We start from the raw sequence: 15,221 nt of genomic DNA on the forward strand, positions 1-15,221 counted from the left end.
GAGGTCGGCTCTATGGCATGCCTGGGAAACGGCACCGCTAGCTCTGGAGTGACCAGCTATGCTCTCCACCAGGTTCAAGTACGTGATTGGCATTGGTGTGGGAGCCGGAGCCTATGTGCTGGCCAAGTTTGCAGTGAGTCTCCCATGCCCAGCTCCACCCCCCGGCCCCCTCCCCCACCCCAGGGCTGGTCTTCCTGGAGGGAGCCCTTCAGCCTCAGCTGATCACCGTGGTGAACCAGGCCAACCTGCAGCTCTTCTGGAATCCTTTCCTCCTTCTCCGCTCCCCACTTCCTCTTCACTTAGAAAAGCCCTTTTTTACTTTTGTTCCTCTGAGGAAATTAACTTTTTAAAAAAGAGGTTACTTTTCCATACATTTCCTCAAACGACTATAAACTGTAACTTGCTTATTATCAAAAGCCATATTTTCTGTTAGCAACAAACTATATAACTAATTACTCTAGCCACTAAATAAGGATGATCCTAATCACTTATTCACTAATTAGGGTAACATTTAAACACGAGTCATACTTTAAGCAAAAATTACACTTAAATTTGCAAGATTTAAAGAAAGTCACATTTCAGCAACATCACGTCGGGTAGGATCCTACAAGCTTTTCATCTTTAAAAACAAAAACTTAATTTTCAGGACACACAATATTTCTTCAAAAAGAAACAGAATTTTCAATTGCAGTTTCAATTTCAGCCCTTAACCATTTTCGTTATGGGTAGACCACTCCCTGCCACCGTGAACTTCCCGCGACCTGAGTACTAGATGTATGTCACCCCCTAAACGTGGGCAAACAGTTGCACAGAAATTGGGGATCTCCTTTACCATGGCTAACAAAACCAGGCTTCGGTTCTCACACAATTAACATCACTGGGGCTTTGTTGTCTATAAAAGCAAAGAAACAAAATGTTTTATTGATGATGTTTAAGTTCTTAGTTTTACAACAACAGCATCTCCAAAGATATTTGAAAGGGGGTGAAAAACAGTGATGTAGGCACAGATTCTAAATGAATCGAAGAATTTAGAAAGGTCCCAGGTGGGGAGGTGGGCGAGGGGACAGCATGCAGGTTCCCGGCTGTCACTCTCAGCTGCTGTTGGGTCACCATCAGTGGCATTCTGAAGCGTGTCCTTCCCCTCAGACCCTCCCAGCCACCTGTGAGACAGGCAGAGCCAGAATTTTACAGCCTGTTTTCTAGGTAGGAAGTTTGGGGCTCCCCGCAGCCCACACCATCCCCAAGCCCCGTTCTCCTTTCTGGGCAGCTCATCTTCCCCGACCTGGTGGAGGGGTTGGTGCTGATGAATATTGACCCCAACGGCAAAGGCTGGATCGACTGGGCGGCCACCAAGGTGAGCGTGGTCCCCCTGGCCGGGGGCGGGGGTGGTGAGGGGTGGCACTCACACTGGCCTCCAACTCGGCCCACAGCTCTCTGGCCTGACCAGCACTTTACCTGACACGGTGCTATCCCACCTCTTCAGCCAGGTAAGGGGGTGGGGCCATCCTCACAGGAGCAGGGCAGGCTGGGCTGAGGGTCTTGAGAGCCTTGGCAGCTGCTGAAGGGCCTGGTTCTGCCCTGTCTCAGGGCCACTGAGGGCTCTGCCCTTCCCAGCCGGGCAGGAGGAGGAGGTGGGGGTTATGTGGCATCTGACTGTCTCACTCTGTCCTCTGTTATCGGCCACTATCCTGGGGCATCTGAGGGACACATGGGGGAGGCCTCCTCCCAGAACTCCGTGGAGCCTCCCCTCCCCTCCTGAGGTCCACCCCCACATTCCAGAGGGTGGCTCCCACCCTCCACCCTGCCACAAAGGTGGCTCTGGCAGTGACACCTGCATGAGCCCCTCTGAGCCCATGTCCCCATCTGTCTACTCCCCTGCATACGCCCTGCTCGTCCCGTCTGACCCCCTGAGCACAGGAGGAGCTGGTGAACAACACGGAGCTGGTGCAGAGCTACCGGCAGCAGATCGGGAACGTGGTGAACCAGGCCAACCTGCAGCTCTTCTGGAACATGTACAACAGGTGCGGGTGGCACGGGCTCCGCTCTGCAGCACCGGGGCACAGCTCGTCCTCCTGGGGACTCCTCACTACGCCCGCCCGTGAGAGGAGGCCGGTGGGCAGGCGACACACTCTCCCATTTGTAGATGTGCAGATTGTTAAACCTCCAGGAAGGGTCACACACCCCAGGAAGGGCAGAGGGGGAGCAGGGCTTCAGACTCTGGTCTCTGGGCTCATCCATTCCTTCTCCTCCCTGGGGCATTGCCACCGACAGCAGTGAGGGATGTGGGCAACATCCCTGACCCCCAACAACCCTGAGCCTAAGTGCTGACGTCCGTAAAAGGGGAGGAGATTGGATGAAGTCAGTGGTTTTCAAGCTATGCTCCTTGGAGGCCCTGTGAAGGTTGCGCCGCAGGGAGGTGGCCGAGCCCCCTACTTGCCTGCCCTCCCTTCTTTTCCACAAATATTTACCAAGCACCAGCTGTGTGCAGAGGCCCCGAGAAACAGTGGAGAGTGATAGGCGAGGACTCTCACGGCACAGGTGGTGGAGTCATCCAGGGAGTGCTTTGAGGGGGGTGTAGGGAGAGCCAAATTTGAGGGCCCACTTGGCATGAGTCTGGGGGGTCTGGGAAGAAGTCACACGTGAGGGGAGCCCTAAAGCTGAACAGGTCCCTGTCTCTGTTTTACCGGTTGGGGTCTGTAAGGCCTTGTTCCACTGCTGAGACAACTGGATGAGCTTGAGCCCCAACTCTGGGGCCGGCGCGGGGCCTCCAGGGATATTGGACCCTAACTGACATTGTGGGGAGATGGGTTGGAGGGTGGCTGAAATAACCACAGTGTCGGGCTTGGGGGCCGCCTCCCCTACCCAGTCTTGGAATGCCACCTCTGCCTCTCCCTGTAGCCGCAGAGACCTGGACATTAACCGGCCCGGAACGGTGCCCAACGCCAAGACCCTCCGGTGAGTGTCCCCTTACCCTCCAGCCGCCCCTTTTTGTGTGCCCCTCCCCCCCAGTCCATGCCAGACAACGCTTCCTCTGTGTTTGCAGCTGCCCCGTGATGCTCGTTGTAGGGGATAATGCGCCTGCTGAGGATGGCGTGGTGAGTGAAGGAGTTCGCCCTGACTGGGGGTGCGGGCAGGAGTAAGGGGGTCATTGGCCTTTGGCCAGCAGGGCCAATTCTTGACTCTGCCCAGGGGAACCACAGGAGCAGGCACTGGACGGTGGGCTCCTCACCCAGCTTCCTCACAGTCCATCACCGCCTGGCACAACCCCCAGCCCTTCAGTGAGGGAGGCTGGAGACCAGCGGGGCCTGGGGCTGGGGCCAGGCCTCTGGTGGCCCTTCCTCCTCCAGCCCCCAGCAGTACAGCCCCACATCAGTCCCCAGAGACTAAGGTCTCTCTTTTCTCTAAAATTTGATTATGAAATAAGTAATTTCTGAGCACAGTGGTGGTCCCCCTTTGCCCATCACTTGTACCCGTTACATTCGGGGTTTGTGTGTTACCTCTCATGTTGGAACTCTGGGAGCAGGCAGCCTGGGCGGGGCTTTCATGTCCCCCTCGGCACAGGTCGGGGGTCCGGCAGTGCCCTGGGCAGCTCCCAGCGTGCAGGAAGCTACCACACTCTCCCTGTGCCTGAGGTGTCAGAGGCGCAGGGTTGTGGGCTGTGCCAGCCGTCTTGACCCAGGCAGAGGCCCCAGAGTCGGCTGCTGACCCCGACTTCCCCATCACCTCTTCACCTGGGTCCTGGCGTGTTTCCAGCCACTCCTGCCAAGGTGGCCTTGGCTCCTCATGAGGACGTCGCCGGGCCCCACAAGCAGTTGCAAGTGTAGTTCAAGGGCCTCAGGCCCCTCGGTAGGCCTGTCCTTTCAGAAGGTGGCCTGGGGAGCCTCAGCCCTCAGCCGGGGCCCGGGTGCTGGCCCGTGTCTGCCGCCTGCTCTCGTTCCTCAGCAGCAGAGCCTCCCGGAGCTGTGGATAGAACCTGCTTAACAGCTGGGGCAGGGGCTTCCCGAGACCCACAGGGGCTGGGGCTGCCTTGCTCTGCTGAAGCTGGCTCCTTGTCCCCAGGTTGAGTGCAACTCCAAACTGGACCCCACCACCACGACCTTCCTGAAGGTGAGGCCTGCTCCCCAGCCTTGGCTGGGCGCCCCCACCTGTGGGCCCAGCCAGGGGGGGAGCAGGACAGTATGTCTGGTCACAGAGCCTGTGGAGGTGTGTGAGGGCCAGGCACGGTGTTGGGTGTGCTCTGCTCTGCTCACTTCTCTCTCTCCTACAGATGGCAGATTCCGGGGGTCTCCCCCAGGTCACACAGGTGAGACTCTTGGCTCGCCCTCCCTCCCTTATCCAGCCTGGGGTCAGGGAACCTCCCTCATCCCCGCAATCCTAGGCAGCCAATCAAAGTCTGTGCCTGTCCCTCCTTCCTGCAGCCGGGGAAGCTGACCGAAGCCTTCAAATACTTCCTGCAAGGCATGGGCTACAGTAAGTACACCCCACCCCAGAAACTGGTGGCGGGCGGCAACGCTGGGCTGACGCACCCGTCAGGCGGTGCTGAGAAGCCTGTGGGCAGTTAAGGTCTGTGTTACTGGGGACCTGGATGCTGGGCAGTTCTCACCACATGCTGCCTGCTGCTGCCAGGACACCTCCACCTAAGTTGTAAGGCAATTCTCCCAGGCCACACCCAGCTCTCCTGGCCCTGGGAGCCTTCGGGGCACCGTTCTATGACACGGCTGGGCCTGTAGGAGTGGAGGGCTCTCTCTTCTCCCAGCCCTGGGGAACCAGGGCCCAGGCTAGGTGCTGCCCGGGCCAGGGAAGCCTGCCTGAAGGAGATTCATACACACCCCCGACTCCCTGTTGATCCTGGAGCACCTGAAAAGGGCTTTTTTCACCATGGTAGATGGTGCATCAGAAGAGTTGGCTTGGAGTCTGGGGACTGGGGAAGGTACATGGGGCCATCTGGTTGTTAGGAGAGCTGAAGGTGGCTGGGCTGGGCATTCTGAAGATCCTGGGATAATAAGGCTTTGGGTAGCCCTGGCTCCCTGCCCCCATTCCAGTCTCTGAACTTTCCCTTGTGCGGAGATGAGGCTCCCAGACTGTGCTTGTGAGCCCCCCAACACATATGCACGTGCATCTCCTCGACCCCTCTCCCCACACCTGGCTCCTACTGAAAGCACACTTCCTCTCCCTGAATTTGTTTTTGTTCCCCTCACACGTCAGCCTCTGGAGCTCGTGCCTCGTTGGGAGGACAGGCCTGTGGGAGAAGGCAGCAGGGCACATCCAGGAATAGAGTCCCCCTGGCCCCCAGGGGCCTGCCAGCTTCTCTGTGCAGAAGTAGGGCAATGAGAGGCCAAGGCTGACAGCGAGATGCAGCAGGAGCTCTGAGGCTGGGCCTGAGCTTGGGAGGCGCCCAGTGAGCATGTGTGGGATGGGCGGATGAGCAGTGCTTGTCAGGGGCTAGATGAGTTCTCAGAGGCCCGAGAGAAATACTACCAGGCAACCCAAGAGCTGGGAGGGATTTGGGAGGTCGTACAGGCCTCCCCCATTCTGTACATGGGGAGACCGAGGCCCAGCAGAACAGCAAGTACACTGGGACTGGGATATGGGCCCCAAAGCCTTGTAGACATGAGCCCCTCGGTGCCATAGCCCAGGCTGGAGAGGCTGGGGCGAGATGTGTGACCCCACCCCACTGTCGGAGCTCTTAGGGCCAGGCTGAGACCAATCAGTGGCTGCTGCTCGTAGGTGGGCAGGAGTGGGCTTCCTGAGGCTCTGGCCCCCCCACCCCAGCCCTCAGTGCCTGTCCTTTCATCTCATCTGGTCCATCTCAACACCCTCGCCTCGCTGGACCGCGCTCCTCACCGTGTTCCGTCTTCCCCACCCCGCCCGCCCCTCTCCGGCTCTGTCTTCTCTCTTAGTTCCGTACTTGAAGGACCGAAGGCTGAGTGGAGGAGCAGGTAGCCCCATGGCCCCTCCCCTGATGCATGGACCCCCCCGCCCCCCGGCCTCCCCCTGCTCCTTCCTCTGTGCAGTGCTGAGCCAGGACGCATCTTGCTGTGGTTTGGAACCTTCTCATGTCCTCGATTCCAAAGCCCCAAAGAGTCCCCTTCCTCAGGTCCTGGGCCACGTGGCTCCGTCCCACTTTAAGGCTCTCAATTGGCTGGGTTTCAAAGAGTCTTGCTTCTCGGTTGCCATGGACTGTGTGGCTTCCGGAGCTCTGGCAGGTGGAACTAGAGTTTGAGCCCAGACCTGGCCCTGGAGGCAGGGGTGCCTGGCCATGCCCAAGCCAGACAGGTGGCGGTTGAGTTCAGGAGGGCTGAGTCTCACTTGTGAAACTATGAATAAGGGCAAGAAAGGCACTTAGGGGAGTTTGAGTTCACCGCATCTTGTCTTCCTTTACAGAAGTAGTCCTACTCTCCCGGTCCACCATCCTCTCGAAGGAGACATAGTTGAAAATAATGTCCCATCCGTATACCAGCTCAAGGATGCCTGGTCAACTCCCACCCCGTTTTGGCCGTAGCTCTGGCCAGCTGCTGTGAGAGGGTCCTGCTGGCCTCTGTGGCCCCCGCCCTTTTGGCCCGTTCATTGTCACTGGTGTTGCATGCCTTGGACTTGACAGAGCAGACGCCAGAGCCCTGGCTTGGGATGGGTCTCGCTGGCTGCTTTGCTTTGCGTGAATCCTCCTGCCTGCTGGCACACAGCCCTGCCTGCTGGATCTCATGCCTGGTCCCATCTCTGTCCACAGTGCCCTCGGCCAGCATGACCCGTCTCGCCCGCTCTCGCACCGCATCACTCACCAGTGCCAGCTCGGTGGACGGCAGCCGCCCGCAGGCCTGCACCCACTCGGAGAGCAGCGAGGGGCTGGGCCAGGTCAACCACACCATGGAGGTGTCCTGTTGAAGCCCTTGGTCCCCTGAAGACACCCACGTGCCCCCACCCGCATTGATGTCCCACTGCCATCCTCGCACTGGCTCCCTTTCCCTCTTATTTTTGTGACGGTGAAGGGGAGGATATGGGGTTACTTCTCTTTTGTTTAAAAAGATGAGGGGGTCCATCTTAGATCTGCAGCAGCACAGCCTCCAGATGGTTTGAGGGGCTCAATCTTCTCCACCCCCACCTCACTCACCTTGTGAACCTGGCTAACTTCGACCCCTCTCTTCCAACTCCCCGCTACCCAGGCACAGTCAGGGCGGGGTCCAGGGTGGAAGGGGATCAGCTAAGGCAAGACTGAGTCTTTCTCAGGCCAGGATCCAGGATAATATTCTGGATTAAACAAAGAGCATGGGATGACCCGCTAGGACAAGCACATTTGAAGATGGCATAGGGTTTTGAGGTGGTGGCTGCTGGGACAGCAGGAACATGGGGTCCAGCTCAGGCATTGACATGAGAATCGGGAGTCAGCAGCAGGGAGCATTTGAAGGTGAGGACCCCCGGAGCTCTGCAGGCCCCTTCCCCCTACACCAGCCCCTCTACTGAGCACATCTGTTTGTCTGTGGCACATGTGACAATCATCTGAACAGTATCCACAAAGACGCGCTCTCACAGGCAGCTGTTAGTTGGTGCTCTCTGGCAGGCCTTGTGCTGTAGGGACAGGCAGACAGGGGCTGGAGGGGGTTTCTCTGTCAACACAGAGGACTCCGAGGGCAGAAACCCCACAGACTGTCTCTTCCAGCCCCCACACTCCACCACCTTGGCCTGTCCCATTTCTGAGCCAAGGCCCTGAGGCAGAAAATCTCTTGGTCCTCCATCTCCATAGGACCTGACTTGGGGGCTGAGGTTAAAGACTGGGATAGCCAGTGAGAATTGAGTGCCCAGGACTGTGCCATATACTTCTCTTCCACCACCTTATCAGGTAGACTCTCCTGGCCCAGAAACCAGAAGCCATTTGTCTCGGAGCCTAAATCAATTGCCACAAACCCCAAAATGAGTAAAGGGAGAGGGGAGAGAGCTATGAGAAATATAGGGCTGGGGTGGCGGGGTGGAGGCTCTGAAGCTGAGAGGACACCTGCATCCACATTTCCTCTGCACATATCACCCCTTCTATAATCTTAAGCCATTACTAGACTGCTCTAGAGCCTGGTGGAGTGTTAGTCTGTCCCCAGTTCTATTCACTCACGTGCTTCCTTTGAATATCAAATGTGACTGAAAAGCTGGTAGAATTAATCCCTCTTACTGTAGATAGTGCTGCAAGTCTTGGATTTTTTTTTTTTTTTTGCTGTGTTCTTTCAGATGAGATATCTATAAATATCTATACATTATATATATGTATATTGGGTCCTGCGTGTGGTTTTACATTGGAGGTTATCTCTGGCCAAAGTGATTACTTTTAATGGAGTTTATTATTTTCCTGTCTGTACAGAGTGAAGAGACTAATTTTGTGTATTCTAGTGGCTAATGTCATGAGACTTGGAAGTGACAAAATGTAAAACAAAAACCCTTGTCAACGTAGAAAGAGTTAACTGTGCTGAATAATAAAGAAACTAAGAAGAATTCAAGTGATGTCATGCCCATTATGGAAGCTTTTGAAGAGACAGAATGTTTAGGCTGGTGAGACTAGTGCTTCTTGGGTTGAGGTGGGGTTGAGCATGCAGGCCGAGGACAGACATTTCCAGCCATCTCTGTTTCCACTTCTTGTCCTACCAATCCTTACATTAATTCTACAGGATAGATATTATCTTAGTTTCACAGCTCAGGAAACTGAAAGCTCAGGCTAAGGGCTTTGCCCTCGTAAGTCAAGATGGGAACTAGTTTTGGCACCGACTTTAAAACACATGCCTCTAACCTATACATTTGCTGCCTCCTTTTCTTAAATTTAACGGTTAAACATGGGAAATAAGTCAGCCATTTAACCAATAAATCGATATTGAGCTCTTGCTGTGTCAGCTAATAAAGCAAGTAAATAAAAATAAAACCCACCGTGTCCTATGCAGAAGATGAAAACAGCCTGGGCAAAGGGCTCTGTTCTACTTCTGGGAGCCCTTCCAATGCCACTCTTGACACACACGCACACATGCATACGCAGAGTTGCGCGCGCAAACTGCTCTAATTGAGCAAATAACGGTTAGATGGCCATAGCTCATGAGGGCTCAAGATCAAGAAGGCAGGCCGGCGCCACCTGGGTGCGCTCAAAGCCGGCAGCTGCGAGGCCCTCAGCTTCGCATCCAGAAACCGGATTTTGTCCTTCATCTGGACTTCTACGCCGAGTCTCAGCTACCTGAGACCAAAGGGGAGGGTTATGCCTGGCTCAGAACTAGGCTCGAACTAGGGTCCACGTCTTCCTGCACCCGACTGCACGTTTTCTAAACCCAATGGGGGACACGCGGACTCAAAAGGATGCTCTCGGGAGGAATGATTTGACCAAGTGCAAATCCCCACTTGTTGTCCACGTGGACTCTGACACGAGCCTCACGTGGTCCGCGTGACGGGTCGGAGTATAGGTCCCGCCCCCGAGCGTCCCTCCCGGAGGTGTGGCCAGGGACGCCGGAAGCGCCCGTGCGGCTCTGCAGACTTTGGGAGCCGCACCCCCTCGGACCATGGCGACGCAGGCGAAGCGCGGGCGGGTAAGTCGCCGGTGGCTAGTGCCGGGCTCACCCCTCTCCCCCAAGCCTCGCGCTGCCCCGCCCGCAGTCGGTTTCGCGAAGGGGCCCCCTCCACTCCCTCCCTCGGGTCACTTGAGGATCTCGGGCCCCCCTCCCCCACCCAAAGCCCTTCCTCCGCGCGCGCCGCCATCGCCCCGCCCCCAGAGAGCTTTCCGGGGCGGGGCCTCTACTGCTCTCGGTTGTGTCAGGTGGCAGGGCCTGTGGGCGCCCGCGACCCGGACCTGGATCCGGTGGCCGGCTTCTTGAGCTGGTGCCGGCGCGTGGGGCTGGAGCTGAGTCCCAAGGTGAGTGAGAGTGGGGTTGGAGGTGCGGCGGACGGTGGGGCAGAGGGGCGCAGCGCGGACCAGGTCTGATCGACCGCTCCTCCCGCTCAGGTGGCGGTGAGCCGGCAGGGCACGGTCGCCGGCTACGGCATGGTGGCCCGGGAGAGCGTGCAGCCCGGGGAGTTGCTGTTCGCTGTGCCGCGGGCCGTGCTGCTGTCACAACACACCTGCTCAATCAGTGGCCTACTGGAGCGAGGTGGGCATGCCAGCGGGGGTGGGACACTGCGGCGGCCCCGCGGGCCGCGCTAGCAGTCTCTCCTGTCTCCCTCAGAACGAGGCGCGCTGCAGAGTCAGTCGGGTTGGGTGCCGTTGCTGCTGGCGCTGCTGCACGAGCTGCAGGCCCCGGCCTCGCCCTGGACCCCCTACTTTGCGCTCTGGCCAGAGCTGGGCAGTTTGGAGCACCCCATGTTCTGGTGAGAGCCGTAGGAGGGGCTGGGGAGCGCCGGCATAGTAGTCTGGCTCGACCGCCCTGGCACGCACTAGCCCCGGTAGAGCATGCGAAGGAAATCTGGGTGGGGGTCTCCTGCAGGCCCGAGGAGGAGCGCCGGCGGTTGCTGCAGGGCACAGGGGTACCTGAGGCCGTGGAGAAGGATCTGGCCAACATCCGCAGCGAGTACTATTCCATCGTGCTGCCCTTCATGGAAGCCCACCCCGATCTTTTCAGCCCCCGAGTTCGCTCCCTGGAACTCTACCACCAGCTCGTGGCTCTTGTGATGGCCTACAGGTCAGTGAGCAGACGCTGAAAGGGCCCTTTTCTTTAGAACTGTATTGAGGGACGAGGGGAAAGAACAGCGAACCCCACCCACCTCCAGTATCTCACACTACAATGGGCATTAGCCAAGCTCTCTATGGCAGCTTTCAGGAACCACTGGAGGAAGAGGATGATGAAAAGGAGCCAAACTCCCCTTTGATGGTGCCTGCTGCAGACATACTAAACCACTTAGCCAGTCACAATGCCAATCTGGAATATTCTCCAGTGAGTGGATCCTTCTCAGTTCTTGTCCTTATGTGCATCCATGACTGTGTATTTGATTCAGACCGGTGCCTGTCATTTATTCCAGCCTTGCAATTGGGCTAAGTGGGCTCTAGTCTCATGCTAATGTTTCCTGTATTGTGTGCATTTGCATATTCCTGTGAAATAGTTTGAACACAAACATCTCAAAGCCCTCAAAGAGAGTTGTGTTAACCCTCTGGTGAACTTTATTCCCATCATTTACTTGGTGGTAGAGATTAGCTGCTCTGCAAGGTGCTAGGGAGCCATGATTGTGTTTATATCAATTCTCTATGTGGAAAGTTCCACGATTCAGGTTTATGAAATTAAAAATTAGGAAATGGCTGTTATTTTTTCATCCTTACCCCCATTTACCTTTCCTACTTCAATCTAGGTTTAATTGTTCGTTGTTGCAGAGATTCACCTAATAAAACATTGAGGCTGACCTTTGACTTTTGTAGTCCTCATCCCTTTCATTCTACAGTACAGGATTTTAAGAGGAACTAAAAGTAGACTTTTGGTGGAATAGCACAGCATCAGCCCCACTGCTGAGCTATACCTGCTGGAGGCTCTTCCTAAGAGGGAAGTAACCTTCATGGGGCTGGCTTGGGAAGGGCCAGGTCCCAGCTTCTCCCTTCCTCTCCAGAATTATCTTCGGATGGTGGCTACTCAGCCCATTCCTAAAGGCCATGAGATTTTCAACACTTACGGGCAAATGGCTAACTGGCAGCTGATTCATATGTATGGTTTTGTTGAACCATATCCCAACAATACAGATGACACAGCTGACATTCAGATGGTGACAGTTCGTGAAGCAGCATTACAGGGTGAGTGTCAGATTGTCTTGGATGCTGGCGGATGTACCTGTATCCCTGCCCAGCTGCTGTGCTAAATAGCAGCACTTGCCTCTTTTTTGTAGACTAGGTGCTAGACTAAGGAGAAATTAGGGTACACTCAGTTTTTTCACACTATTACTTTTTATAGGAACAGAAGTTGAAGCTGAAAGGGTCCTGCTGTATGAACGCTGGAATTACTTATGCAAACTGGAGATGGTAGGGGAAGAGGGAGCCTTTGTGATTGGGCGGGAGGAAGTGCTGACTGAAGAGGAACTGACCACCACACTCAAGGTAAAGGGCTGAGAATGGCCATTTAATGCTGAAAATAGCTTAAGTATTTAGAACTAGATAAAGCTATGAGAGGAAAGGTGGGGTGGAGGGAGAGGAAATGTGGGGTGGAGGGAGAGGACACTTAAATGCTGCCAAGTTGGCTTCCCTAAATCAGTTTCAGAAATACACAATAGTATATCCTATTAATAGGGCCTCATGGTTGCTTCTAGGTACTCTGCATGCCAGCTGAAGAGTTCAGAGAGTTTAAAGACCAGGATGGATGGGGAGATGATAAAAAGGAAGAAGATAGCCTGACAATCACGAATATCCCCAAGCTCAAAAAATCATGGAGACAGCTTCTTCGGGACAGTGTTTTGCTGACCCTGCAAACCTATGCTACAGATTTAAAAACCGAGCAAGATTTACTCAGTAACAAGGAGGTCTATGCCAAACTCAGCTGGAGGGAACAGCAGGCTTTACAGGTTCGGTATGGTCAGAAGATGATCTTACACCAGCTGTTGGAACTGACAGGGTAGCAGGTTCCCTGCTGCCTGAAGAACATCCAGGAGAACTTATTCTAAGTTATTCATTGATGCTTGAAAAGGAAGAAAATTAGGATCTTTTGATTATTAAATGCCAAAAGGAAAAAAAAAGAACCAAAGGTGGTATGCTAGGATTAACTGAGGTAAGGGTGGTATGTTTAGGGATTGGGAACCACTGCTGTCTGTCACCAAGACCAACCAATACATTTTACAGCTGTTTTGTTCTGTTTGAACCAAAGTGAGAACTGCAGTTATGACAGGAATAGGTCTTGTATTTGATGTTTAATAACATGGACTTTGAAAGTAGACCTGCTTAAAATCTGGGTCTCTGAGCAAATTACCTTTTTAAAAAAAGACTGTTTCAAAAGTGTTAGAGGGTTTATATGTAAGTTTTAATTCCTCAGCAGTCGGAAGTTTGCTGTAGATGGCACAACTCACCCTCAGGGAAGAAGAAACCCTAAGATACCATATTCAAGCCCTGCTTAAGATTTCTACTATTTATTTAATCTTGAACCTTTTTGTCTTCGGGCCATAAAACCTGATAGCCATTAAAGGGAAGGCTAAGTATTAAATATATACTTCTTTTAAAAATTATATCAAAATGAGGGAACAGGATATTTAAAAATGGGCATTTTATAATTATTTAACTATAGAAACCCACTCTCACAATTTTCCACTAGTGACAAGGAACAGGAAGAAATAAATCACTTTATCGCTTGTTTAAACATGCCAGACTAGTTAGTAGTGGGGAAGATCTACCATTAGCAAGAAGCCGGTGTTCCCCAAAGGCCCCAGGCTTTGCAAGGGTGGGTTGTCCACGTCCCTCCTCACCACCAGCACTGGCTGCTGCTACTGAGAAAGGCACAGTGGACTCACATGTGTGGCATGACTTTTAATGTTTGACTGCAGTATGCACATACATAGAAGAAAAGAAGTAGGGGAGCTAAAAGCCCAGGAACTAGAAAGGCTACAAAATACAACACATGGACCAATACATTTACAAAACATTCAAAATCCTTACAAAAGGGGCTGTATTGGTCCTTTTGACTTTTGTTCAACTGAGCCTGGGATAATGGAGAGCAATTCATACTATTTGGTTCCCTTTCCTCACAGTTTTACAAGTTATCAGGAGAGATGGGGAGCTTTAGGCCTGGCCTGGTTTCCCTTTATTTTAAAAAGAGCTGTGTCTCACAGGGCCCAAGTGGTATGGTCTCAAGCAGTCAACTATAGATCGGGGGAGGATGCAAAACAAAAACTCATGGGATTGCAATTGTGAGCTCTACCAGGTTCCCTGACATACCAAATTCTAGCATAACCACATTTTTAAAAACTTTGATTTTCAAGGTCCCCTGTCCTCATTAAAAAAATAAGTTACATAATATTTAAACTGGCTTTTTTGCTATTCTTTGGGACATCAGGAATGTCAGAAGATATGGAGCTATGTCCCCAGACAAGCACATGGCATCAGCAGCTTCTTCAGTTACAAGCTGAGCAGGTACCAGTTTATCTACTTGCCTTGGACACATTTTGCACAAACCCAAGAAGTTCCAGACAAAGGTTTTCTCTGTCATATATTTACACAAGTTCAAAATGATATTCACAGCATCTTCTAAATTTTGGCCAAGAGTCAAAAAATGCATTTAAACTTTGGAACTTGCCCACATAGACAGGAAGCTGACCCAAAGAGTAATTGGGGCAGATACCCGAGAACCAAAGGGCTGAGAACGTCAGGAAGAGCTGAAATGATTCTTCAGCCAGTTTATGAACTTGGGACAGCCAGGCAACAGAGATGAAGTTCCATCTAACTGGCACCGGTCCCTTCCATTACTTGTTGAGCCTGCTTCTGTCCCATGCAGCACTGTGCAACCGACTGGAATAACCTGAAGAAGAAGGGAGACAGTTACAGAAAAGTTCAGGCCTGACAATAGCTTCTGTCTCATTAGCTTTGGCAACTACTACCTTCTAATCACCCACCCTGGCTGGACCCTTCAAATTATTCTCATTCTCCTACAATTAAAAAATTTTAACTTACTTTTCAATTTCTGGGGCACAGTGTACAAACTCGTGGTTCCAGAACTTAAATGCTGGATTTTTAATCAGCTCAATGAAGGTAATAAGAAGACCCCAAGGATGTGGCCTATTTACAATCAACCGTTCCAAGAGAACCCTGGGGAAGGAGAGAAGTTAGTGAATTTACAGAGAAACACATCCGTGACCATTTACCCTTTACTAAAAACAGATTAATCTCTATATTCCATATAGCATGTTTAATGCAAGTGGATTCTAGAATTAGAAAACGTGGGTTTGAATCCCCCTCTTCCTATTACTAAGCCCAGAAAACTAAGTAAGGTAAAATAAAGACAACATAAGATTACATGGTACAACATATTCTAGTGCTACTAGTACATGTATAAATTGGTGGTAATTTTTTTGAATGGCAGTTAGTGATGACCTAGCCAACTGTACCTCTAAATTTACCCTAAAGAATAAAAGATTTTAAGTACAAGGAAGTTTACTATATAATCACAAGATAAGACATTATCATCTAAACATCCAATAGAAACACCGTTATCTAATTCCCGCAAACTATGTCTAGTTTTTAAAGTATTCTCTCACTAGAATCTACCCATTTCCTAATCTCTAATGCTGTGTACAGTCCAAGCAATCTGCAGCAGATT

General features: G+C 52.7%; 3 protein-coding genes across 10 annotated transcripts in view; 2 read left to right on the forward strand and 1 right to left on the reverse strand.

Moving 5' to 3' along the window:
- Nucleotides 1-8,482, forward strand: part of NDRG4 (NDRG family member 4) — a 20,680-nt gene extending 12,198 nt beyond the window's left edge. The window contains exons 6-15 of the mRNA XM_006909714.3: nt 73-133; nt 1,268-1,354; nt 1,431-1,487; nt 1,918-2,021; nt 2,899-2,955; nt 3,044-3,095; nt 4,060-4,107; nt 4,268-4,303; nt 4,419-4,470; nt 6,728-8,482. Of these exons, the coding sequence (XP_006909776.1) occupies nt 73-133; nt 1,268-1,354; nt 1,431-1,487; nt 1,918-2,021; nt 2,899-2,955; nt 3,044-3,095; nt 4,060-4,107; nt 4,268-4,303; nt 4,419-4,470; nt 6,728-6,882 (709 nt within the window). The 3' untranslated portion in view covers nt 6,883-8,482. The remainder of the gene's footprint in view (nt 1-72; nt 134-1,267; nt 1,355-1,430; nt 1,488-1,917; nt 2,022-2,898; nt 2,956-3,043; nt 3,096-4,059; nt 4,108-4,267; nt 4,304-4,418; nt 4,471-6,727) is intronic.
- A 964-nt stretch (nt 8,483-9,446) lies between these two features.
- On the forward strand, nt 9,447-14,575 carry SETD6 (SET domain containing 6). Of its 2 annotated transcripts, none has more exons than XM_015587701.2 (9): nt 9,447-9,542; nt 9,770-9,865; nt 9,956-10,100; nt 10,176-10,317; nt 10,434-10,628; nt 10,742-10,880; nt 11,542-11,722; nt 11,880-12,022; nt 12,232-14,575. In XM_015587701.2, the coding sequence occupies exons 1-9, from the start codon at nt 9,516-9,518 to the stop codon at nt 12,535-12,537; spliced, it is 1,374 nt and encodes a 457-aa protein (XP_015443187.1). In that variant the 5' UTR covers nt 9,447-9,515; the 3' UTR covers nt 12,538-14,575. The 2 variants fall into 2 exon arrangements, with proteins under 2 accessions (XP_015443187.1, XP_006909777.1); XM_006909715.3 differs by having other exon boundaries at nt 10,760-10,880.
- The window catches only part of CNOT1 (CCR4-NOT transcription complex subunit 1), an 81,696-nt gene continuing 79,895 nt past the window's right edge, over nt 13,421-15,221 (reverse strand). For 5 of the 7 annotated variants that reach the window (XM_006909716.3, XM_015587700.2, XM_015587698.2 and 2 more), the window contains 2 exons: nt 14,576-14,710; nt 14,089-14,423 (listed from right to left, as the gene is read on the reverse strand). In XM_006909716.3, the coding sequence (XP_006909778.1) occupies nt 14,345-14,423; nt 14,576-14,710 (214 nt within the window). In that variant the 3' untranslated portion in view covers nt 14,089-14,344. Of the gene's footprint in view, nt 14,424-14,575; nt 14,711-15,221 lie in introns of all 7 variants that reach the window. The other 2 variants (XM_006909722.3, XM_006909720.3) reach the window with 1 other exon arrangement.

The sequence above is a fragment of the Pteropus alecto genome, unplaced genomic scaffold (genome assembly GCF_000325575.1).
Source record: "Pteropus alecto unplaced genomic scaffold, ASM32557v1 scaffold42, whole genome shotgun sequence".
NCBI lineage: Eukaryota > Metazoa > Chordata > Mammalia > Chiroptera > Pteropodidae > Pteropus > Pteropus alecto.